The following is a 23979-nucleotide window of genomic DNA, read 5'->3' as shown; positions in this document are numbered from 1 at the left end:
GTGCCCACAGAGCTCCCCGGGCCCCGGGGCCTTGGCCTCTGCAGAGCCTGCCCCGGGGGCCACTGCCCCCCTCACCCTTCCACCCCTTGGGGCTGGCACAGGTCTCAGGGCACCCCTCCCCACCTCCCTGCGGGACGGCGGCCTCTACACAGTCCCCGAAGGCGGCGTGGCCCCCGGCCCCTTGTGTCCTCACTGCTCACACACAGGACCTTGCAGGGAGCAGAGCTCAGCCGCTGTGTGGCCTTGAGGGAGCCGCCAGCAGGGCTCCCCTGGCCTCCCGCGGGCCTTTTCTCGTCCTTTCCGCAGGCCCCGGCCCATGCCAGAGCACACCGGTCCGTGTTCCTCTGGCATTTTCAGGATGACAGACCAGAGGGACAAGAATGAAGAACAAACAACCTTTTACTTTTTTTCTCTATGTCCTGACCCCATCACTTGACGACGTGCTTTCGCATTTCCAACCAATTCCTCCGCCGATGCCTTGGGATGTGGGTCCAGAGCCCAAACACGGAGGCAGGCGGGGTCGGCCAGCTGGTTTCCAGGACAGGACAAAACTGTTTAACTGTTGAACTGGGGAAGTACAGAGGCTTCATGGGGGATGTCCCTCGCACACATAACCTCTGAAGCCTACGAAACCCTCGAATCTGAGCAATGTGTGAGAGCCTCCTCATGGTAACCAGCTCTGGATCTCGGGATCACGGTAGAGAACAGGCCCCCAGAGGGGCTCTTTGCCCTGCTTCCTTCCTCCAACCCTCCCCGCCTCCTTAGGAAGCCCAGAGCTGAGTCTCATCCAACACACACACGCACCAGCAGTGGCAGAAGGGATGCCTCCCTTTGGGCTCAGACTAGGGGACAAACCACCGACCCCACCCGAGGCTGGAAGGGCCTAGCCGCTCCTAGGGCTCAGGCCCCCTCTTCCTCATCACTCCTCCTCTCCTCCTTAGACTGGGCCGGGGAGTACGCCGGCTGCCTGCTATTGATGTGCAGCAAATATTCCATGACCCGCAGCTTGCTGGTTTCCTCGTAGGCCCTGGGGCCCCACAGGAACTCGTAGCGGGTAGGGTCGCTGCCCGCCACCTGCCGGTACTCCACATAGCCTTCCTGCACCCAGACGTGGGTGAGGAGGTCCCCAGGCTCCCCATAGATGAGGTGCTGCTTGCCGGCAAACACTCCTATGACCCCCACCGCCTCCCACACCTTCTCCTCTGGGACACAGTCGCCCTCCAGGAGGATCACCCCCAGGAGCAGCACCAGGAGGCCGGTCTTGGGCAGGCCCTGCTCACCGCTCAGCATCCCATCATAGCTGAGGCCCAAGACGGTGACCAGGACGTAGGAGTGTGCGATGGGATCCACTTCAATCAAGTCTAGGCCAAAGACCAGCTGCATGCACTCGGATGCTTGGCCCCAGATCACTGGGAAGTCGTCCTGGTATTCTGGGGTGATGACCTCCAGCATCTCTGCCTTGCTGGTAGGCTGCTTGGCGCGATACTTGTGGAGCAGAAACGCTACCAGGTCAACCGCCTTCACATGGAACCCCTCCTGGGCCACGGGCGGGGCGACTTCCCGCTCCACCCCGGTGCCCCACCGCTCCTCATCTGAAGTGCTGAAGCTGTCTTCAGACTGGCTCCAGGGAGGGCCTGCCAGGGCACTGGGGGAGGGGCAGGCCCTCAGAGGACTCTGGGGGGGACTTGGGGACCCAGCAGCAGACCCCTCCTCTGGGGTGCCAGGGTACAGGGCGAAATAGGAAGAGGAAGAGGAGGAGGAGGGGGAGGAACCCGAAAACAAAGGGGAGTAAGTGGAGGAGGGGGGAGACAGGCCCTCTTCCTCCTCCTCAGCCTCCGACAGCTGTGCATCTACCGGGCGCTGGACCTCTCTTGGGTCTTGATGATCTTCCTCATGCTTCGGGAGCTCATTCCTCTCCCCCAGAGTCATGATGACTTGTGTCTGCAGCAGAAGGGTTATGAGCAGGTGGGGGCAAAGGGATCCAAGGGCCTGGGGGAGAGAGGTGATGTGGGATCAGGGCTAGTGAGGGGAGGGTGGGGCCTCGGTTGAGGAAGGCACCCTTGGCAGCTGTGATGAAGGGGACTCCGGGTCTCTGCTATGTGGGTACCCTCCGGCGTCTCCCTCCACCCCTACCCCCGGGCAGCCTTTGCCCTAAGAAGCTGGAGGAGGAGATCAAGGGCCTCCTCTGCTCTGTGACTTAGGTCTCCTGCCTCAGACCTAGGCCTTCACCTCCCAGTTCCTGCAGTCCCTGCAGGAGGGAAGCAGGGGATGCCTCAGGGTGCAGACTGGGAGCCCAGCCCTGGGCCTCCAGTGTGGACGGGAGGGCTGGCTTGGGCTCTGGGAGGTCCCCACTTGCAGCATGGGTAAGTCCCCTCCCTGCTCACTCAGGGGACTCACCTTTGCCCTGGCAGGGCCTGGGCCCCACCCCTATGCTGGCCTGAAGCAAAAGTCTCAGAATACGACCATAAAGCCCCGAGACTGAGCAGAAGGAACACAGGGTGTCCACATCTGGCCACGCGTTCCCAGGGCCTCCCAGATTCCTGGGAAGGGGCGGCTGGGATCCTGCCTCCACTGACCTGAGTCCAGACCCTCAGACCATGGCCCTGGCCTCCCTGAGAGCAGGGATGTGAAAATAAGAAGGGGCTCAGCCCTAAGGGCCATGTCCCCAGTTCCCAGGGCTGACAGTAAGGGCAGGCCAGGTGTCTGTGGGGTCCCCTCCTTCTTCTGACAATCAGGGTCCACTCACTCTTCTCTCCGGGTCCTCTCCTGAGACTCTTGTCTGCCGCACTGATGGGCTTCCTCAGATAACCTGCTTGCTGTCCTCTCAGAGCTTGTCCTCACCTCCCCGAGAGCTCCAACAAGCTTGAGAAGGCACCTCGGATACTGATTTATAAGCAATAGAGATTTGCCCTCGGTGCACAGTTCCTGGCTCTCTGCTCTCAGACTCCTGGAATTTCCTAAGGGTGGGGAGTAAGGAGGGTGTCTTCTGTTACGTCCCTGAGGTGGCTCCGGGAAGCCCCTTGGGATAGGGCCTGGTGGCCAGGAGAACCACCCAAGGCCAGTGGAGGGATGGAACCTTCAGCCCCACCCCCAGCCCCAGGGAGGGCAGAGGGGCTGGGGATCGGGTGATGGAGCCTCCCCTACACCCCAGAGGCACAGGGCCAGAGAGCTGGCAGGCTGGTGAACTGGGAGGTGTGGGAGAGTGGCCGCGCAGACGGAGCGGTGGCTCTGCACCCCTTCCCACGTCACTTGGCCTGTGCAGCTCTTGTGTCTGGCCGCTGCCGAGCTACATCCTTTCGTGATCCACCAGTGATGGAGGAAGTGACTTGTGCGCCTGCGTTCTGTGAGCTGCTCCGGCCACTTCATGGACCCCAGGGTGGGCCTGGGGACACTCTGCCTTAGAGCCCTTTGGTCTCAAGCACCCGAAACAATCCAAGTGGCCGCTGAAGGCTTGGACACCCTTGTAGGTCGAGCCTGTGCCTTTGGAATCTGAGCCTATCTCTGGATAGTGTCAGGGCTGCACGGACTTCCTGAACTCAGGTGGGTTTAAGAGATTCCCTGTTGTGGGGAACCCCCCACCCTGTTGCTGTTGGTACCAGAATGAATGTCCTCATTCCTCGTCCAGGCCCGCGCTAGGCAAGATCAGGAAGGGTTGGCTTGGAGACCGGGCCTCTGTCCTGGGGCGCAGATGCCCTCAGGCTCCCAGGAGGGTCCTCAGCATTATCCTGCCAGGGCCTGCCCTTCCTCTGGGCCCCCAACCTCCAATAGGAGACACATGCCCCTCACACCAAGACCTCACCCTCCTCAGGTCCACCCACCTTCCTGCCCGCCCACCCGCCCGAGGGACCAGCGAGCACGCTGCTGGGGGCCACCGCTGACTGGTGCTTCCCACGCCGCCCACCAGGCAGGCCGGACTCTGGGGGTCCAGTCGGTCCTCCCTCGGGGCCTTCACATTGCTGCCTGGGGGAATCTCGCGATCCTCCATCTGCGGCCGTGAGGTCTCCTACAGACCATGGGCCCCACATCCCTGAGCACCCCCAGCCCTCGCTCGGGATCAGGCCCCGTCCAGCCCTCCCTGTGCTGAGAACAGGGAACCTGGACTCTCTAAGGGCTCTTCTCTTTTGAAGGTGGGGGAACCTCCATACCCTCAGTCTTCCCAAAGTGTCCTTTGCTTGATGCCTGGCAAATCTTTGACCTCTTTTCCCTGCCCACCACATGTGCATTCTGCTATTGACCTGAAGCCACCCCTCTGAACGGAGACTCACCTCCCGGAGCCCAAGAAGATGGGTGCATCCAGCACCTGCAGCCACCCCGGAAAGTGGTGTTTGAGGATGCCGAGGCCGGGACACCGGGGCCCACTCTGTGTGGGTGGGGAATCCCCTCCGCCCCTTCAAGGTTCATTTCGATTCCCTGCAGTGCCTGCAGCTATCTCTACCCACCCTGATCATGCACCCCACAAAGCCTGTCCTTCAGGACCTTACCACAGAGGTGAAAGGGCTGGTGCGGGAGCAGCCTGGCCTAGAGAGACCCGAGTGGCCAGGGCAGCGAGGGGGCAGTGTCGGGCTCAGCTGCCAGGGCTCCCCTGTGTGCTGGGCTCGGCTGGGCAGGCCTGGTGAGGCAAGGTCCTGGCGCCAGGCTCAGAGAGAGCATGCACCTCACCTGGACCAGTGGCACCGGCCCACACGCTGTGCTCCTGTGCTCTGCGACCTTAGCGCTCCCACCTCAGACCGAGGGCTCTGCTGCCAGTTCTTGGAGGCCCTGCAGGAGGGAAGCAGGGGGCACCTCAGGGTGTAGACTGTGAGCCCAGCCCTGGGCCCCAGTGTGGACAGGAGGGCTGGCTCCCATCCTGGGAGGTCCCGCACGCCAGGCAGGGTGGTCCCCTCCTTGGCCTCTCAGGGGACTGCTCTGGCCCCTGCCCTGGCCCCAACCCAGGCTCCATCCCTGGCCCCTGGCCCTTGGCCCTTGGCAGGGTCTGTGCCCCAGGCCTCCATCGGCGAGCCTGAGGCCACAGCGTCCCCACAAGACCAGGTTGCCCCGACTCCCCACACGAGGAGGCCAGGGGACCGGCTCTGGGCAGGCTTGCCAAAGGTCTCCAGGGCTCGTCCAGAGCCAACAAATAAGGGATCATGGATCATGGATCACGCATCTGGGGAGGGATGGCCCAGCTCTGGCTTCCATCTGGGCTGGGATGGGGCGCCTCTCGCTCTTCACCTGGACCCTACACAAGGCCTGGGAAGACTCCCTGGCTGGCCCTGAGGCCACCCTCCTTGCACCTTCTTGCAAGGGCCCCTGCCATGACCCTCCACCAGCCAAAGTCCAGAGAAATCAGTCGGCCCACCCGTCCCGCCTCTCCCCATGGCTCACACAAGCGCCCGGGGCGGCCTGGTCCCCAGGGGTCCTGCTGAGGAAGACATCCCCTCATTTCTCACCTCGAGCCCCGCCAGGGCTGGGACCGGGGCCAGGGCAGGGCACCCGCCTCCTCTGCTGATCTGAGTCCAGACCCTCAGGCCCAGGCCCTCCCCTCCCTGAGCCCAGGGATCTGGAGAGGAGGAAGGGCTCCATGGGACAGGCCCCACCACCCCATCCCTTCCCAGGGCTGCCAGGGAGGGGCACCCATATTTCTGGGCCATCCCCTCCTGGGCCTGAGGGCTGTCTTGGGGGCCACTCACCCCTTCAATGTGGGGGCGGGGGGTTGGGGGTCCCCGTACTGACTCTTGGCAGGCCCCAGGACTCCTGGGTATCTATCCCCCGGGTGGGCTTGCTCCCAAGCCCTGACTGGGACCTCTCCCAGCGGGGTCCTCATCTCCCTGAGAACTGGGAGAGGAGGGGGAGGTGGCAGCAGTCCTTGCCCTCCACCTACATTCCACCCAGTTCACAGAGAGCTGGGAGCGCTGGCTGGCCCCTCTGTCCTGGGCTAGGAGTCCACTCTGTCCTCAGGGTGCTCATGTGTATTTTCGGCAGGACCTGGAACTATCCCTTCTCACCTGAGTGTGCATCCCACCCGCAGGCCAAGGCCCCGAACACCCTGGGACCCAGTGCAGAAAGCAGGGTGTTCACTTTTCTTGACCCCTGGCCTGGCCTTGCAGGGCTGACCCCAGGGGCAGGTTTTCGCTGGGTCCCCTACGTCTGGGTGGGGGTCTGCTTAGTCCTCCCTCAGGATCGTGAGACTCCACCCTCTCCTGACCTGAGGCCACACTATAGGACCAAGGCTGGCACCTCCTGGGACCCTGGGTGCATAAGTCAGGAAACAGGTCGGCTGCTCCCCTCTTCCAGGGGGATGGCCAAGAAGGTGCCGAAGGGCAATCAAATCACTGTCTGTTTTAGGCTCTAAGGTCCTCAACTCTCACTCTGCATCCCTCCCGGACGCCAACCAGACCGGGGGCCCTGCCCTCAGCTGTCCTGAGTCCGTTTTCCTCTGACTGCCCCATGCATTGCTGAGATCCAAGGCCAAATTCGGGGTGCGCCTTAGGTGGCCAGCTGCTCAAGGGCCTCCCATTGATGACTCTGTCCTGGGGACCAGAGTCCCCTCAGTTCTCCGAGGGTCCTCACCTTGACTCTGGCAGGATCTGGGCCCTCCCTGCTGCCAAACCCAAGGACCTGCCTCTTACCCCCAGCCCCAGCCTCTGTGGGTCCCGGAGGCGGAAGCCCGCACACTCTGCTTGTCCTCCTTCTGCTCAGGGCCCCCCCGGGCCTGACTCTCCCAGGACCAGCCCCTCTATCCAGGGTCTCCCAGGTCGTACCTCTGGAGCCTTCCATCCAGTCCCACTCGCTCCTGACCCTCAGTTTTTAAACCAGGGCCCGAGCCTTGGTCAGGCAGTCTTGACACGCTGCCCGTGGACAGGGCACACACAGACCTCCCGGGGCCGACAGCAGGGCCAGCTTTCAGGGCGCTGTCCCTCTTGTGGAGTCTGGGCGCCTCCCTGAGTCCTCCCTCGGGGATCTCCACTTGACCGCAGCACATCCGGTCCTCTCTTTGCCATCTCCAGGCCTGTTCCCTCAGACCAAAGCCCTCACTGCCCTGAGAACCGCGGGCAAAGACTGGACGTCACAACAGGCTACCAAGTCTGGGGAGTCCCCGGGCTGATGGCAGAGGCTCACACGGGTTCCTTGGGGTCCCTCTGTACCCCATCTGGACTCCCTGGATGGCCTGTGCCTTCGGCTCTGCTGCCCGAGAGCCCTCCTTACGACAAGCTCTCTGTCTCACGACCTGGAGCAGAAGTCAGCACCTGCCCCGTCTCATTGTGCTCCCACCCAGGAGCCTCCTGGGACTGACTCCCTGCTGGGTCCAGGGTCCCTCAGTCCTCCTTCTTGTCCTCTTCTTGACTCCAGGAGAACCCCGGCCCTCCCCTGCTCTTTCCACCAGTACCCCTGTCTCTCTGAGCCCTAGATGTGGAGGTCAAGGCAGCCCAAGTGCCCTCTGCCTAAGATGGGGAGCTTCCCTAGGTTGCTGCTCGGGGTTGACATCTGTGGGGAAGCAGGCCTCTGTTCTGGGGTGCCTGGTCCCTCAGGCTTCCCTTGGTTGCTATCCGGACTCCCCAGACAGTCTGTGCTGGGGCCCCGAGCCGACCCGAGCCCTTTCCCCTCGGACCCAGGTCCCAAGATCTCTCCAAAGGTTCAAACATATTTCACTGGACACCACCTCTGTAACCAGGGGCCCCCAGGGCTGCAGCAGGGACAGAGTTCTTCTATCTGTCATGGGATGGGCCCTGTCTCCTCAAAGGGCCTGGGCCCTCCCCTCTGCCCATCTGAGGCCCTGCTCCTGACACCAGGCCTCTGGATGCTCTGAGACCCAGATACAGAATTTGGGCCTCACCACGTGTTCCCATCCCCCACCCCTCACGTACCTTCCGGGACTGACTCTGGGCTGGGGTGCAGGGTCCCTGGGTCCTCCCTCTGCATCCTCACTGAACATCCCAGCAGGACCTGGCCCCTCCCCTCTGCCCACCTGAGGCCCTGCTCCTGACACCAGGCCTCTGCATGCTCTGAGACCCGGATGTGGCTGTCTGGACTCCCCAAATGCCCGTCTCCTCCCCGGCCCGCGAGGGGCCTTCCCAGACTGTCCTGTGTTTCTCCGTCCTCCCTCTGCAACCTCATGGGGAATCCCAGCAGGACCTGGGCACTCCCCCTGCCCACCTGAGGGAGGCCCTGTTCCGACGCCAAGGCCTCCTGACTCCCGGAGACCCAGATGCCGACGACCGGACTCGGCCCGTACTCCCACCCCCCAAGGGCCTTCCTGGACTCACACTAGGACCCCACCACCTAGAGCACTCCTCTTTTCTCCCTGAGGGTTCGAACCTTTGCCAGGTGACTGCAGGGCCTCCTCTCTGCCCACCTGACGGAGGCACGCGCCTTAGGCCTGTGTCTCAGAGACCCGGATGCGGAAGTGGGGCCTCACCACGTATTCCCACGCCCCCCGCCCCCACGACCTTCCCGGGACTGACTCTGGGCTGGGGTGCGGGGACCCTCGGCCTCTTCTGCATCCTCACCGGGAATCCCAGCAGCCGGGGCCCTCCCCTCCGCCCTCAGCATCTGCTCCCGCCACACCAGGCCCCAGGCTCTCGGGTTCCCGGATGTGCCAGGCCTGCCTCACCCGCCGCCACCATCCGGCCCTGTCCCGCTCCCCCGCGGCCTTCCCGGGCTGACCGAGGGCCCTGACCTCCGCCGGGTCCCCTCTGTCCCCCTCAGGGTCCATCCCTCGCCTCCCCTTAGCCCTTGGACCCTCACCTCCCCCTCAGGGTCTGCTCCCGCCACTCCAGGCCTCAGGCTCTCGGGTTCCCGGATGGGCCAGGCCTGCCTCACCCGCCGCCACCATCCGGCCCCGTCCCGCTCCTCCACGGCCTTCCCGGGACCGACTCTGGGCTGGGGTGCGGGGTCCCCCGGGCCTCTTTTCGCATCCTCACTGGGAATCCCAGCAGCACCCGGGGCCCTCCCCTCTGCCCACGTGTCCTAGGCCCTGCTCCTGACGCCAGGGGCCCCCAGTGCCTCAGGAGGCCCGGATGTGGAAGTCTGAGCACCCATACTCCCATGTGAGTGAGGGCAAGTCCCCATCCCAGGGGGCCCTTATGACCCTCCGACAGGGTTCTCTTTGTCCCTGTCAATGGTCCATCCCTCGCCTCCCCTTAGCCCCTGGACCCTCCCTCCGCCCCCCTCAGCGTCTGCTCCCGGCACACCAGGCCTCAGGCTCTCGCGTACCCGGATGTGCCAGGCCTGCCGCACCTGCCGCCACCATCCGGCCCCATCCCGCTCCTCCGTGGCCTTCGCGGGTTGACCGTGGGCCCTGACCTCCGCCGGGTCCCCTCTGTCCTCCCTCAGGATTCATATCTTGCCTTCCCTTAGCTCCTCAGCCATCGCGTCTGACCACCTAAGAGCTGCTCCTAACACCTAGTCTCTCAGAGACCCCGATGCGGAAGTGGGGCCTCACCACGTGTTCCCATCCCCCCTCCCACGACCTTCCCCGGACTAACTCTGGGCTGGGGTGTGGGGTCCCCCGGGCCTCATCCACATCCTCACTGGGATTCCCAGCAGCACCGGGGGCCCCCCTCTGCCCACGTGTTCTAGGCCCTGCTCCTGACGCCAGGGGCCCCCATTGTCTCGGGAGGCCCGGATGTGGAAGTCTGAGCACCAATACTCCCACGTGAGGGCAAGTCCCCATCCCAGGGGGCCTCACAGCCCTTGTTACCCTCCGCCGGGTCCCCTCTGTCCCCCTCAGGGTCCATCCCTCGCCTCCCCTTAGCCCCGGGACCCTCCCCTCCGCCCTCAGCGTCTGCTCCCGCCACACAAGGCCTCAGGCTCTCGGGTACCCGGATGTGCCAGGCCTGCCTCACCCGCCGCCACCATCTGGCCTCATCCCGCTCCTTCGTGGCCTTCCCGGGCTCACCGTGGGCCCTGACCTCCGCCGGGTCCCCTCTGTCCTGGGCTCCTGGGTCCCCGCCGTGTCACCGCGTCCCCACCGGCACTCCCTGTGTCCCTGCCCCTCTCAGGCCACTGCCCCAGGCCCCGGCATCGAGGCCTCAGCTCGACGTCGCGTTCCCGCCTTCCCCCGCGTGGTCTCTCAGGGTTCAGAAAGGGCCCCCCCACCCCCCGCCGCCCTCCGGGGCCCCTCCCCCGCCCTCGGAGCCCCCTCCCGGGGCTACCTGCTGCCCGGCTGCCGCCGGCCCGGGCCTGGCCTCCTTCCAGGGGACCCCAATGCGCCCCCCACACGAGGCCCTCCGCTCCCTCAGACCTCCGAGGCGGAAGTCGGCCCACGTCACATCCGGACCCCGTGCCAGGGGTCCCTAAGGGCTGGTTGCACGTCCGCGGGAGATGGGCTCTGCGTGGCGGGGGTAGGAGGACACCTGTGGGAGGCTCCCTGGGTCCTCTCGCGGGTCCTCCCTCCCCGGACTCGGGCGGGCTGCGGCCTCGGCTCTCTGCAGACCTCAGTCGGTGCCCCTTACACCGAGCCTCTCAGGCCCCGACGTGTCGTCCCTGAGCGCCCGAGGGGTGGTTGCTGCGGCTCGGGCCCCACCGGCTCTGCAGGTCCCGGGGTGGCCCAGGGCTGCCGGCAGGGGCACAGCAGGGTTCGGCGGCCCCCAGCGTCCTGGCACAGGTCGGCTCTCAGTCCTCACCCAGGAGGCCCTCATCAGGACACAGGCCTGCTGTGCAGCCGCAGCGCCCATAGCCCCGGGGCAGGGCAGGGGCAGGGGCCGGGAGGAAGCGCCCCTTCCCACGGGGTCCCTTGGCCAGCAGCCAGACTTTAGGGACATCGTGTTAAAGGTTTAGTTTCCTGGGGGCGGCCGAGCAGCTGCAAGGGTGTCTAGGGGTGTCCCGTATTGCGGGGCCCACTGCAGGGAGTTTTCCCCTGACATGCTGCGTCATCGGGAGAAACACACCGTCCCTCTCTACCTAGCGTGTGTCCTGTGCACGGGTATGAGTGCTGGCATGCTTACAGGCCTATTTATATCTGTGTGGCCTGTGTATATACTGCCTTTAGGAAAGACTAACTTCTCATACTACTTGTCAATACCCACTATTCTATTCCCGCTCTAGTCTTTATATCCTCTTCTAATAAGTTTTGAAAAGGACATCTTCCCATTGTAAGGTGAATTTTTTTTATTTTATTTTTTATAAATTTTTATTTATTTATTTATTTATGATAGTCACACAGAGAGAGAGAGGCAGAGACACAGGCAGAGGGAGGAGCAGGCTTCATGCACCGGGAGCCCGACGTGGGACTCGATCCCGGGTCTCCAGGATCGCGCCCTGGGCCAAAGGCAGGCGCCAAACCGCTGCGCCACCCAGGGATCCCTGTAAGGTGATTTTAGATAGCTAATGCCAGAATCCAGAAGCATCTGCCTCAAACAATGCCGTGTTCTCTGCTGTCCTGATACTTGCCCAGGGCTACTGGCATGTGTCCTGCCAGGTCATGCATCAGGTTTGTGCCAGGAAGTAGGGGCAGAAGGTGAAAGTCGTTCCGAATCCCCCTGCTTTCCTCTGCATCTCTGCAGCCTACATTCTCTCCCCACATCCCTGCTGCCCCTACATCCCCACCCCAGATACCAGAATCCACCCACACTCTTAAGGGCCCCCCCCCCCCGGGGGGCTTTCTTCTGTGTTGTTCTGATACTGCTGTTCATATTATGTGTGTTTTGAAAGACTTGCCATTTTGTAGAGCACACTTAGGTCCAGGGAAACAGACAGCACTATACACAGATTTCCCACTTAGCCGCTTCCACGCTCCTACATAGTTTCCCTCATACCAACACCCCACCACAGCCACACGCTGCTCATCACTGATGAAGGCCCTCGATTCATCCACATCACACAGAGCCCATAGAACCCGTTAATCTTCACACCTGGTATTTATTTTTATGGGTTTAAACTCATGTATGATGATGTGTATCCATCAGGATAGTATTAGACAGAGGATTTCACTTCTCTGCCTATTGCTTCCTCCCCACACAGCCCTGTGCACCAATGATAGTGTCGTTGTCTCCAGAAATTTCCCTTTATACAGTGTCATTAATTGCGAATCATACAACATGGAGCTTTTCCACATGGACTCGGTCACTCAGTAATATGCATTTCAATTTCTCCAAAATTCTCATGACTGGATAGCTCATTTCTTTTGAGAGCACCCAGAATCCATTAGCTGGTTTTACTACAGCTTATCAGGTAACCTACTAAAACACATCTGGGTACCTCTATATTTGAAAAAAAGATGACAAAAACAATAATAAACATCAATGCGTACGATCACATGTGGAAAACTTTTTAACTGTGTTGGGTACATTCCCATACGGTTGGTGGATAATATGGTAAGAATACATGTACATATCTAAAACTGCATAAATATATTTAGAGGACTTGTAGCAGTGGCATTCCCAACAAGGCAGGACGAGGTTTTCTGCACCTACACGTCACATCAAGCAATTGGTTTGTAAAAGCGGACATACTGGTGGAAGAGGTGAACAGTGGCGGGGGGATATGTACAAGTGGAGACAGTAGAAGCATAAGTATAAAAGACAACAAAAAACCACATATATTTAATATTTTTTCCTAAATACATATATATGTATAGCATGTGTATATATATATGAACTTACACTATATGTAGTATTCAAGATGAGAGACCAAGCCACGTACTTTAGACTCCAGACAGAATCCCAGGGCTTTGGGGAAAAAATGGGTTGGAAAGCGTCAAGGACAGAAGCTCAAGAGACAGGGTCAGGACGTGCAGCCAAGAAAAAGGAAAAGTCTTTTGTTCTGGCTTCCTGTGCCTCCTGGCCCGTTCATTCTGCAAGGGCCCAAGGAACCCAGACCAGTGTGCTCCGGCATGGGTCGGGGCCGGCGGAATGGACGAGAAAGGGTCCGCGAGAGGCCAGGGGAGCCCTGCTGGTGGCTCCCTCACGGCCACAGAGCGGCTGAGCTCTGCTCCCTGCAAGGGCCTATGAGTGAACAGTGAGGACACGAGGGCCCCGGGGCCACGCGCCTTCGGGGACTGTGTGTAGCAGCCGCTGTCCCGCAGGGAGGTGGGGAGGGGTGCCCTGAGACCTGCGCCAGCCCCAAGGGGTGGAAGGGTGACGAGGGGGGCGGCGACCCCCGGGGCAGGCTCTCCAGGGGCCAAGGCCCCAGGGCCCCGGGGGCTCTGTGGGCAGCGTGACTCCTCGTGTGCAGCTGAGGAGCATGCAGCGGGCGGGGGACAGTGGCCCTACTTAGAGAAGGGGTGCTTTAGGGGTGGGAGCAAAGTCTGAAGTGGATAATTGCTCTGAGCATCCTTGTTGGATCCTGCAAAGACCGAGCACTGTCCTGTGACAGGAAGGAACGCTATTTGGTTTCTTCCCAACCGCATCAGAAACGTTGAGCCCAAGAAGTACAGTTTTGTTGCCTTATCCTCTCCAGTGTAGGGTCTGTGGAGAAATGGGATCCCTTGTGTGCTCTTGTGAGAATGTTACCCGGTCACAGCTGCTCTGGAAAAAGAGTATGGCGGGCCCTGGAAAAATTACGGATGGAATTACCGTGTGACCCCGCCATGGTTATTCTGAGTGTATAGTCCAGGAATTGAAAGCTGGTCTCTAAACCTCTTCGGGCACCGTTTTCAGGGCAGCGGTCTTCAGACAGCTGCAATGTAGGCGTGATCTTGTGACCTAGGAGGAGGATTTGGAGTGGGTCGTCCCGGGACCGAGACCCATTTCTCCTGTGTATCTGGGCTTGGTCCAGGGTCCTGCCTCAGAGCTCCCCTAACCCTTGTAATTCCAGTGTGTGGGGGGTAAGGAGGGTGTCTTCTGTTACGTCCCTGAGGTGGCTCCGGGAAGCCCCTTGGGATAGGGCCTGGTGGCCAGGAGAACCACCCAGGCCAGTGGAGGGATGGAACCTTCAGCCCCACCCCCAGCCCCAGGGAGGGCAGAGGGGCTGGGGATCGGGTGATGGAGCCTCCCCTACACCCCAGAGGCACAGGGCCAGAGAGCTGGCAGGCTGGTGAACTGGGAGGTGTGGGAGAGGGGCCGCGTGGACAGAGCAGCAGCTCTGCACCCCTTCCCACGTCACTTGGTCTGTGCAGCTCTTGTGTCTGGCTGCTATTGAGCTATATCCTTTCACGATCCACCAGTGATGGAGGAAGTGACTTGTGCGCCTGCGTTCTGTGAGCTGCTCCGGCCACTTCATGGACCCCAGGGTGGGCCTGGGGATGCTCTGCCTTAGAGCCTTTTGGTCACAGGGACAGGTAACGTTCCAGGGTTTGGGACTGGCGGGGTCGGCGTGGGCAGCCTGGTAGGGCTGAGCCCTTCCCGTGTGGAATGTGCTGCTGTCTCTGTATGCAGAGTGGACAACTGCGGGGGATCCTGGCCACCCTGCCTGTCCACGCCCCATGTGTGTCACGGTGCTACAAGGCTCAGTAGTCACTGTGGCCGCTGGCTGCGTGGCCTTCACACAGGCAGCATGGGGGTTTTCCTGGGGAGGAGGGCGAAGCTTCCAGGAGCACTTCCGGAACCCCAAGATCCCAAAGCTCTCCCCGTTCCCCCGTGTGCCCAGGGGTGGATTTGCTTTTCCTCCGCGATTACAAAATCAGTGTGTCAGGTCAGTAACCGAACTACATTATTCGCATTACCCAGGCTTGTCCCCCAGACCCACTGGCCTGGAGGCGTCCTAGGCAGTAGGTGTCAAAGCATGTTCGCATAGCACCTTTGTCGTAGAAGGAACCAGAAACACCCGGCACGGTCCAGAGGCAGTCGGGGAGGACATCCTGAATTGTCTAGTTTGTGGAATGGGTGTAAGTCACTCTTCATCCTGGTCGGGAGGGGGCGAGGAAGGAGCAAGGCCTTCCCGGGGTGGGGGTGGGTGGCGCATGAGGCCCCTCACAACCCGGTAGGTGCAGCAGGAGAAAGGAGGGGGACATAGGCCACCAGTCCTCGTGGCAGACTGCAGGGAGCCGGGCCATCCTGCATGAGGAGGCGACAGCAGAGCTCCGTCCACTCGAGTGGGTCTGAGCAGATCTGCACTGAGCTCCTGGGGCACCCCGCTCCACTCCTGGAGCCTCTCAGGGCCTCCCCGGGCCTCGCCCCTTTGGCAGGCATCCTGAGTTAGGAGCCCCTCTCGGGTCTGGGTCACAATGCCATGTGCACGGGCAGCAGGAGAGGACAAGCCCCGTGTCATGCGTGTCTGTAAGGAATCCACCTGCAGGATGGGCCCCAAGGTATCTGCAGAGATGTGGGCCCCGCGTGGGGGCCCCCCGGGGAAGCCACGGTCCCAGAGCTCGGGGTCTGTCTGTGGGGCTGCCTGCTTCCCCTCCAGCACAGCCACCGGGGACGCCAAGGCGGCCCAGCCACCGGGGACACGTGCACACTGGGCTTGGTGTGCAAGCCAGCCGGCCAGGCTTGTGGGGTCGGCCTCTCCCAAGGCAGTGGCTTCTCTACAGCAGCAGGAGTCCCCGTGACGGGCAGGAGCTTTCCGATGCCTTTCTGGCCTCGCCGTCTTCAGGGGCCCCTCAACTGACTGCTGAACCCTGGTACCTCACCCTGGATCCACACCAGCCTCTGAGGGACAGACCTGTCGCTTCCCAAGGGCCCATCAGCAATCGCGGGGGGCTCCAGGGATCTGGGGCTGCTCCAGGAAGAGGACCAGACCAGGAGAGGCTGCAAGGCCAGCAGCACCCCTGGGTGGCGCTGGCACAGGTCCAGTCACAGGGGAGCCCCTCCCAGCAGGACTCCGCCCAGGGGCCTATGGCCAGGGGGGCAGCAGGCAGGATGGGAGCGCTATGGTCGGAACGTGCCCCATCCCCCCCAACATGTGTGGAAATCCCAAGTGCCAGACACGATGGCGTTTGGCGACAGGCCCTCTGGGAGGTGCTTCAGAGGGCGCAACCCTCCTGGATGGGGCTCCACCTTCTAAGAGAGGCTCCAGAGAGTTCCCCAGGTCCCTCCAACATGAGAGGACCCAGGAGGAGGTGTCAGCTGGAGCCAGGACAGGACTCTGGCTCCCCCTTGCTGGCACCTCACAATTCCAGCCTCCAGCACCAGGAGAAATGACTGTTCCTTATTCCTAAGCCATCCGGTTGTGAGGTGATCTGTTCCGGGCCCAGCAGGCTCCTGGACAAAGGCAAGCGACAGACCGCGCGGGGAGGGGACTCAGGTCGGCAGCTCGAGAGGGAGCCAGGCCTGGGGTCTCAGAACCGTGGGGCTCCAGCTCGTGTTCCCAGCAGAGGTAGGGTGAGGTGGGTGGGGTCGGATGGCAGGCAGGCGGGCTCCACGTGGCCGGCAGTCTGCCACTGTGAGCTGCATGGGAAACAGTGGCACCTGTGCAGGAAGATGTGAGCGGGGTGCCCCGGGACGCAGCTGCTGTGATCAGACCCACCGCCGTGGGGCCTGGGGCTGGTGCGGGGCCCTACAGGACCCGAGGTTGGGGAGCACGGTGTCGGGGGGCCCGGCCCGGGGTGCTGTGCCCCACAGCGCAAGTGCAGGCCACGGGGTGGGGGGGCGGGCCTCTGGGCCCGGGGAGGAGGAGGAGGCAGCCTGGGACGTTGCCCCGGGGGCCACGGCTGCCACACAGGCTTCCTCCTAATGGGGCTGAGGAGGCCCCTGAAGTGTGCAGGGACCCATGACAGGGCAAGGGTGGCGCCTGCAGGGATGAGGCCGGGGAGGGGTGGCTGCTGGGCCCCGGGGAGCCCCAGATGGCCCAAGGGCCTTGGGCCCCAGGCCCAGCGCTCAGCACTTTCCCCAGGGCCACGCAGAAGCTGTGGCGAGTTCACACGGACCTAGTGTCCCCTTCGGGGTGGCCGTCCTCCTAGCCCACCTGGCCGTGTCCTGCTGGAGTCGCCGGCCCAGGGCTCTGGCCAGCTCTGGGGCCTCTGGGCCATGCCAGAGCAATCCTCTCTGCCAAGGGGTCTTGAGCAAGGAAGCAAAGAAGGCCCGTCTCCGTGGCGGCCCCGGGGCCCGGGCTGACATGCCAGGGCCCAGATGGCTTAGCCGCGGGAGGCCGAGTTTCCCATAGGCCAGTGCCCTCACCCAAGACGGCACTGTGGCTCTGTCCTCCTCAGGGGACAAGATGCACTTGCTGTCCTTGACTCGGCCCCAGCCGAGATTTGGGGACTCAAAACACAGAACGTCAGGCAAGGGTCCCACAGAAGAGCTAGGACCTGAGAGGGCCTCAAGCCAGCCCGACCCCACCCAATGCCTGCGTGCTCTGCGGAGCACCAGACTGTGCATCCCCAAGCCATTCCTCTCCCATTTCCCTCCCACCCAACGGGCCCGTCCCTTGACGGCACCAGCAGAGCTCGGAGCTCGCCGAGGCCTCGGCAAAGTACCCGCTTCATCCTCGAACGAGCTCTGGGAAAGTCTTAGGGCTGCAACTGACAGAAGCTGGAGAGTCCAGGAGCCCCCTTCGGAGAAGCCAGCAATGGCTTTTAAAGTGTGGCTTTCCTTGAAGCTGCCACTGAATTGCTCAGGTCTCACGGCAGGCCCCGCCAGCCCTTGCTGACTCTAGAGTGAACACCAGGGAAAGTGTGGAGAAGCACGAAGACCATGAAGTAGGCCCGCGTCTCGAGCCGGGGGCTAATCGAGGGTTCCAACTTTTGGACTCAAAGTCCCCTCGGGAGGCTCTCTCTCAAACCTGCATGGTGCTCCCTGTTTAGACACAGAGGACTGAGCCTCAGAGAGGGCGACTGGCCCTTCTGGGTGGCGGAGCTGACACAAGGAGCTAGGGCCTCCCGGGGAGCGGTGGGGGGGGCGGCCTAGCCATGGCACCAGTGAGGATGGAGAACAGAGTGGCCCTGGGGGGAGAGAACATGTATCCCCCACACCGCCGTCCCGCCCTCTCATACGTGAAGATGACTTTGACCCGGGTGTTGTCCCGGCCCACACCCCGGCTCTCCTGGGTTCAGGTACTCCACGTTGGCTGCTAGTCCCATCCCACTAACCGAATAGGAATCTTGCTCGCAAGTGAGTCTGTAGGAAGCAGGCCCTTTGAAACATCAGCCCGGAGCCAACACCAGTACTCAATGCATCTGCCAGTGAGGTGGAGGCGGGAGGGCGACACGGGAGTCGGGGTGGGTGTGGGCTCGGGGCGAGGGCGGTGGGGCCGGCCTGGGAGCGGGTCTGTGAAGTGATTTGTTTCAACACAACATATGCCGCACCCCACGATCAAGGCATTGAAAGGGGAAATGCTCCCAGGAGATCCAGTTTGGAAGCGGGGGGCCGGAAATCTGGGCAGGCTGCCCAAACCCCTCTACCAGGCCAGGAAGCAGGGCTTCAGAGGCAGCCAGCCTTGGGGGAGGCTGGAGGCAGGTGTGTGCGGGAGGGCCGCAACGGGCCAACTCAAGTGTCCCCAGGGTGAGCCCATCTTGGGTGGCGAGGGTAATTTCTCGAGGGAACAGGTGGAAACTAAAAGCAATCACACTGTGACGTGGAGAGGGACGAGAGCAGGGACAAGCTGAGCTCACAGGAGACTCTATGGCACAGCAGAGGAGGGGGTGCTGTGGGGGACACTGAGGTCGAGGAACAAGAGGTATGCTCCCACCGTGCTTGAGCACAGCCCTACTCTGGGGACAACTTGACCCAGGGATGGGAACGGGGGACTGTATGCTCAGGCCCAGCTGAGCAGGACCAACTGCCAGCAGGAGCAGGTGGGAGAGACCATAGCAGGAAGTGGGGGGGGGGTCACAAAGAAGAGGGGGGCTACCGAGTGAGACTAGGCCAACTGGACCTCCAGGGACTGCCCCCCGAGGGCCCCGCCGACTGGGGCGGATTGGGCGGTAGCCAAGCCAGGACCATGCAGGGCCTGGCCCTTGAGCTGATCGGAGGCCCTCAGTGGGTGCCCCCCCCGCCGTCTCTAGGGGTGGGCAAGGAGCTGGGATCTGGGTTTCCCTACCCTCCCTGGGCCGGGCCCCAGGAAGCAATGTGCCTGGCTACAGACGAGAGCCTTTCTGGGCAAGGTGGACCATACTTTTGTGTACTTTGAGACAAGAGAGGAGCTGGGGGCCCTGTGCGTGGCCCCTCCCCCAGCCTTGGCCAGGGCTCCCTGTGCAGACTGGCTCTGAGCCACCTTTGTGACATCACGTGACAGAGGGTGGGGACTCAGGCAGCTGGTTGCCCCACGACCGGGCTCTAGAATCCTGTGAACACTATTTATTGGGCGTCCCTGCACTGGCCCAAGGCATTTCTGACTCGAACGTCCAGTGAGACAGTCTCGGGGCAAAGATGCTCCTGATCTAGACTGGCTCCATGGCTAGTCAGGGTACCGACAAGGTGTATGAAGTCAAGCTGGCCCCACCTGGGGATGGAGAGCCAGCGACAGGGATCCCGTCTGATTTATCCCCGGATCCAAATGTGGATTCTGGGGAGATTTTCGAGAAGAATGAGGATGAAGCTGTGAACCGAGATCCAGGACCTCAAGACAACCCACAGCCACAGGCCCAAGACCATGGTGCCGCCAACGTGGAAGAAAACATTCTCGGGCTCTCCTTCCCGAGGAAGCTTTGGAGGATCGTGGAGGACGACGCCTTCACGTCGGTGCGCTGGAACGAGGACGGAGACGCCGTGGTCATCGACGAAGACCTCTTCCAGCGGGAGGTTCTTCACCGGAGAGGCGCAGAGAGGATCTTCGAGACCGACAGCTTAAAGAGCTTCATCCGCCTCATGAACCTGTACGGGTTCAGCAAAATCCGAGCCAGCAACCCCTCAGGTCACTCTCTGGGGAACAAGAAAATGATGGTAAAGTACAAAGGCCTCGCCTGCCCCCTCCCCTGTCTCCCCTGTTCTCTGTCTGTCCCACTCACATAGTCCCAGCGGACTTAGATGACTCCCCTCCCAGAAGGGTTTCCTTTCCCAGGACAATCTCTTTCCCATGACCCTGTTAACAAGGGAGAGAAAGGCTAGGCCTTCCCCTCGAATCTACAAGCCCCTCAGGGAGAGAGTGCTGCTGGGCCCAGACACAGGCTAGGTCATGTCAAATAGGCACGTGGACACCTGAGCCCACATATCATGTGTAGTTCATGAGCTTGGCCTCTCGGGTTGGACAGCCTCGGTGGGCAACCTAAAGGGATGCCATCACAATGGAACCTGGCCATTGTGACAGTGGGGGTGGGGGGTGGCTGCCTTGGTGGCTGCGGCCGCCATGAACCTTCCCCTCCCACAGTGACTAACATGAGGACTCTTGTTTCAGATCTACCGAAATTCCAACTTTCAGAGAGACAGGCCCTTGTTCCTTGACAATGTCCAGAGAAAAGGTGACCTGAAAACCACCACTGCGTGCTCAGGGAGCAGCGCAACCACTCCCAAGAGAAAGAAGCCCACGGCAGCCACAAGACATTCTCCACGAATCCATCACCAGGAATCCACCAAAGAGGACAAGAAGGCCCCCAGGGAAGCCCCAAATGCTCAGGGACCCAGTGGCACCCAGTCATTCACATTCTCTGGCATCTGGTCTCTGAGCAGTGTAGCCGGGTACGCCACCGAAAATCATGGCCCCAGTGAGCTGGCTGGTCCCAGTGGGGAGGGTACCTCCAGGAATGTGATGTTCGCATCCCCGGCCCTGGCCGGGAGGGATGGCGCAGGGGAACTGCCCCCCGCACCCCCCGTTTACCCAGATTACAGGTCAGTGATGTCACTCTACAACACCTGTTATTCCATCCTCTTGGCTGCCCTCTCGGTCATGTCCCCAAACGAGGCCCCAAGTGAGAACGAGGAGCACGAGGGCTCCTCGGATTACAAGTGTGCACTCTGTGAACACTTCAAGGAAAATCCGGGTCCCTAAGCTCACAGGCCAATGGTGACAGATAAAAACACCACTCTGTAACCGCAAATCTATTTTCGGCTTTAATAAAGAAAAGCAAAACTCTGGCAGTAAATAAATGACCTACTGAGCAAGGCGAGTCTGTGTTGTTTTCTCACTTTCGATGCTACCCGTGCCTCATCGGATACCCCCAAGGAGGCTGGGAGTCCTGGCCCAGGACAGGTTTTGGCCCCCGAGAGTCCTCTTTCCTTTGAAACAGCAGCATCTTTGCACACCCAGCGGAGGAGCCGGCTAGGGAGGGGCGAGGCAAGCCCGGGGGGGCGGGGACCTGAGCATAGCCTCCCTCCAGACCTCGGCAGAGTCCCCTTATGTCACTGACCTATCTTGAAATGGGGGAGGGTGGGTTTCCTCAGGGACCCCCTCCCCCCATGATGCCGGGAAGTTGCCGGTCAGCAGCTGAGTGCATCTGGCCAAAGAGCCAGGTGCCTTCCACAGAGGCCCACTCAAAGGCAGGGCCACCCCATCCGCCAAGGGATGCAGGACCACTTGAGTGCAGCGCAGAAGAGACAGGCCATTCCAGTCAACGGCTGGTGGGGGTGCAGGTGGCCCGGCATCCTCACAGGTAACAACCACAACACACAAAACCTCACACAAAAACCACAACAAACCACACAATGACGCAATCCATCACTTTTCCATCAGTGCTGTATTGAGGATCCTTTCTTTGCATACAAAGTAGCCACGCGATGAGTCTAACATGCATACATCAGGGGCCATGGGATGGGACGTGTTGTCAACACAGCAAGAGTCCCTTGCGAGGAAAGACAGGTGCCGTTTCTCAGTCTGACATCCTCGTCTTTGTGAGCAGGGGCGTCTGTGGCTGGCCACTCCCGGGCCTTCCTTGAGTGCCCGCTCCCAGCCTTCCCACAACATCCCCCGGATGCTGTTCCAACATTCCCAGACTTTGACCAGAACAAAGATGGGGGACACACCAACTGGGTCTGTTGAGACGTAATTCTTTGTACGACGAAGAAATCAGCAGGGCCCAAATGAGCGGCAGCGCAAAAGCCTTCAGGGCAGCTCTCCCTTCCTCCTGAGGGTCGAAGCCCTTGAGACTGGCGAGGAACCCAGGCAAGCACCTCACAAGGCAAGTCTGCCGACCTGTCCCCCATGCGTGTGTGGACACACCTGTTTCCATGAACAGCGCACGGTGGCACTGCCAGACCTGACCGCTTCCCGTGTCTGCAGCGCCAAGGGTGGTGATGGTCCGCGTCCCACTGCTGGCTCCGTACCCTTGCAATGGCCTCAGGCCTCCTGCCCCGAGGGGATCAGGTGCTCTGGGATGTCTACCTGGAAGACATCCTTTCCACCTTTCCCGGGGATGGGCTCCAGCAACCATCTAGGGTTTGAGAGTGCGGTGAGGTACTTCTGCTCCAGGCCGGTCAGTACAGCTTGAGTTTCCAGTTCCAGCAGCTCCTCAGGAGCTAAGTCCGCCGGGCACAGCAAGGTATCTCCAACATCGACGAGCCCTGCGCACAAGGACAAGCACACGCTGGTTTTTCCCTCTGGGAACCCAGGCCCGCCTGGCAGAGGACACGGTTACTGACAGTTACCCGCCCTGGAGACCAGGAGGGGCTCACCAAGGGGACGCAGAGGATACCGGGCCCCTGTGACCGAACATTTCCGCCATGCCAAACTCTGCTCAGGGAATGCTGGGGGAGCCGAGGGAGGGAGAGAAGTGAAGTGGAGGGGCTTGTCCTCAATGAGCACACCCAGATCATGGGCTGGACTCAGCCAGACTGCTTAGGGCAGCAGACGATGTGGGGTGGGAGGCAGGGGCAGACACGGGCCATCAGGTCCCTAAGCACTTCGGCAGGTGGCAGAGGCTGCTGTGGGGCCCTACCCACCACCGAGGGTTAGGGAACTTACCCAGGACGCCAGGACAGTGGGGGCGGGGCATTGCACCGGAAGCCAGCAACAGCCTGAGTGAGGAGGCTACCCCGACCCACAGCCGGTCCCGGGTGCCTCCCATGGTCTCTGCAGCACCTATGCGCGTGTGCACACGCACACACTCATCTGCGGACACATGGGTGGACACGTACACACCCACAGACAAATCCCACATGGAGACCTGGAACCTGGCCCTGCCTCTCAGATCAAACTGGGACCTGAGGCCCAGAGCAGATTGCAGGGTTCACCTGAGTCATGGGGCCTCAGCAAAGTCCCCGCCCCCGGCCCAGGGCCCCCCTGCCCCAGGAAGGTGGGAGTCTTCCAGAAAGCACCACCCACAAGCTAGCAGTTCAAAGGAGGCAAGCCATAAAGCTCCTGAGCCTGGTCCTGGGAGGGAGCCCTCAGGGTATGGGAGCCACGTCTGCTGCCCAGCACTTGCCAGCTATCACGCCGCGGCCGTACTTTTCCCTTCCTGAAGCAGGGCCTGAATCTGTGTGGGGGGTCAATGCCGAGCCTCTGCAGCAGCAGCTCCCTCCACGTGGCGCCGTCCCAGTCCCGGTGAGCGATGTGGATGGCGATGGTCCGGTTCCGGTGGCCGCTCAGCACTGGACGCCAACGTGTCTCCACTGTCCTTCACGCCATTCAGCAGCGAAACCCGCGTAAGGCTGCCGGAAGGAGAGGCAGCCGAACTGCATGGCCCTCCAGCTCCCGGGCCTCACCGGGCCTGCGGAAACACGGAACTGCCAATGGCCACGAGCGCCACGCTCGGTGCTCCGAGCTCCCGACCACGGGCCAGACCGCTCTGCAGTGTTCCCGGGGCGGCCCAAGACCCCACTGACCCGGACTCCTTCGTTTGAGTCCTACAGTCGGCTGACAGGCCCCAAGAAAGGGGCTGCGCGTCGGGATGACCTGGCCATCAGCCGAGCCTCTGGGAGCCCCCAGGAGGGCAGGGCCAGCTGGAGGAGAGCTGGCCAGGAGAGCATGGGCTCGGTTTCACCCCAGGGGACACTGAGGCAGGAGAACCCAGAGCGGCAGGGCCCCCGGGTTCACAGCTCAGCCAGCTGGCCGCAGCCGCCTCCCAGCACACAGTCCCGGGCTTGGCTTCTTCTCCTGACGGCCCCCACCCCAACCCGCTTGGGGCCTGTGGCCGCCACCGAGGCACTGCTGAACTCATCTCCCGGTGCCCAGCCCGGGGCTGCCGAGCCCACATCCTTGACATCTCAGCTCAGCGCTGTGATCGCAGCTGGCCCCGGCAGGTGTCTCCTCCACCCTCCCTTTGGGTGGGACCCTCCTGTGACCCCTTCCTGCCCCCACCCCGGGCCTCTCACCCTG

General features: G+C 61.8%; 2 protein-coding genes and 1 pseudogene across 11 annotated transcripts in view; 1 reads left to right on the top strand and 2 right to left on the bottom strand.

The window, feature by feature from the left end:
* Positions 1 to 381: 381 nt before the first annotated feature.
* LOC119868243 (melanoma-associated antigen 10-like) lies at positions 382 to 10524 on the bottom strand. 9 transcript variants are annotated; one of them, XM_038588504.1, is made up of 4 exons: positions 10134 to 10524; positions 4660 to 4758; positions 2747 to 2957; positions 382 to 1941 (listed from the first exon to the last, which is right to left on the bottom strand). In XM_038588504.1, the coding sequence occupies exon 4, from the start codon at positions 1927 to 1929 to the stop codon at positions 901 to 903; it is 1029 nt and encodes a 342-aa protein (XP_038444432.1). In that variant the 5' UTR covers positions 1930 to 1941; positions 2747 to 2957; positions 4660 to 4758; positions 10134 to 10524; the 3' UTR covers positions 382 to 900. The 9 variants fall into 9 exon arrangements, with proteins under 9 accessions (XP_038444432.1, XP_038444424.1, XP_038444430.1 ...); XM_038588496.1 differs by having other exon boundaries at positions 382 to 1989; positions 10134 to 10522; XM_038588502.1 differs by lacking the exon at positions 10134 to 10524 and adding an exon at positions 9878 to 9932 and having other exon boundaries at positions 382 to 1989.
* An 8557-nt stretch (positions 10525 to 19081) lies between these two features.
* LOC119878088 (heat shock transcription factor, X-linked member 3-like) lies at positions 19082 to 20836 on the top strand. The gene is made up of 2 exons (XM_038588495.1): positions 19082 to 19676; positions 20128 to 20836. The coding sequence occupies exons 1-2, from the start codon at positions 19188 to 19190 to the stop codon at positions 20716 to 20718; spliced, it is 1080 nt and encodes a 359-aa protein (XP_038444423.1). The 5' UTR covers positions 19082 to 19187; the 3' UTR covers positions 20719 to 20836.
* Positions 20837 to 21384: 548 nt separating this feature from the next.
* Positions 21385 to 23979, bottom strand: part of LOC119878089 — a 34735-nt pseudogene continuing 32140 nt past the window's right edge. Inside the window, exons 2-3 of the transcript XR_005386495.1 lie at positions 23087 to 23371; positions 21385 to 22226 (exon numbers count right to left, since the gene is read on the bottom strand). The product of XR_005386495.1 is annotated as a protein EOLA1-like (transcript). The remainder of the gene's footprint in view (positions 22227 to 23086; positions 23372 to 23979) is intronic.

Source organism: Canis lupus, chromosome X (genome assembly GCF_011100685.1).
Source record: "Canis lupus familiaris isolate Mischka breed German Shepherd chromosome X, alternate assembly UU_Cfam_GSD_1.0, whole genome shotgun sequence".
Classification (NCBI taxonomy): Eukaryota; Metazoa; Chordata; class Mammalia; order Carnivora; family Canidae; genus Canis; species Canis lupus.
The sequence above is the reverse complement of the archived record's forward strand: the minus strand, read 5'-3'. Positions and strand labels throughout refer to the sequence as shown.

Bases quoted from the DNA above. Each gene is read 5' to 3' on its own strand.
- LOC119868243 (XM_038588504.1), bottom strand. From the start codon at position 1,929: ATGACTCTGGGGGAGAGGAATGAGCTCCCGAAGCATGAGGAAGATCAT.
- LOC119878088 (XM_038588495.1), top strand. From the start codon at position 19,188: ATGGCTAGTCAGGGTACCGACAAGGTGTATGAAGTCAAGCTGGCCCCA. The intron at 19,677-20,127 runs GTAAAGTACAAA...CTCTTGTTTCAG, and splicing joins TGGGGAACAAGAAAATGATG to ATCTACCGAAATTCCAACTT.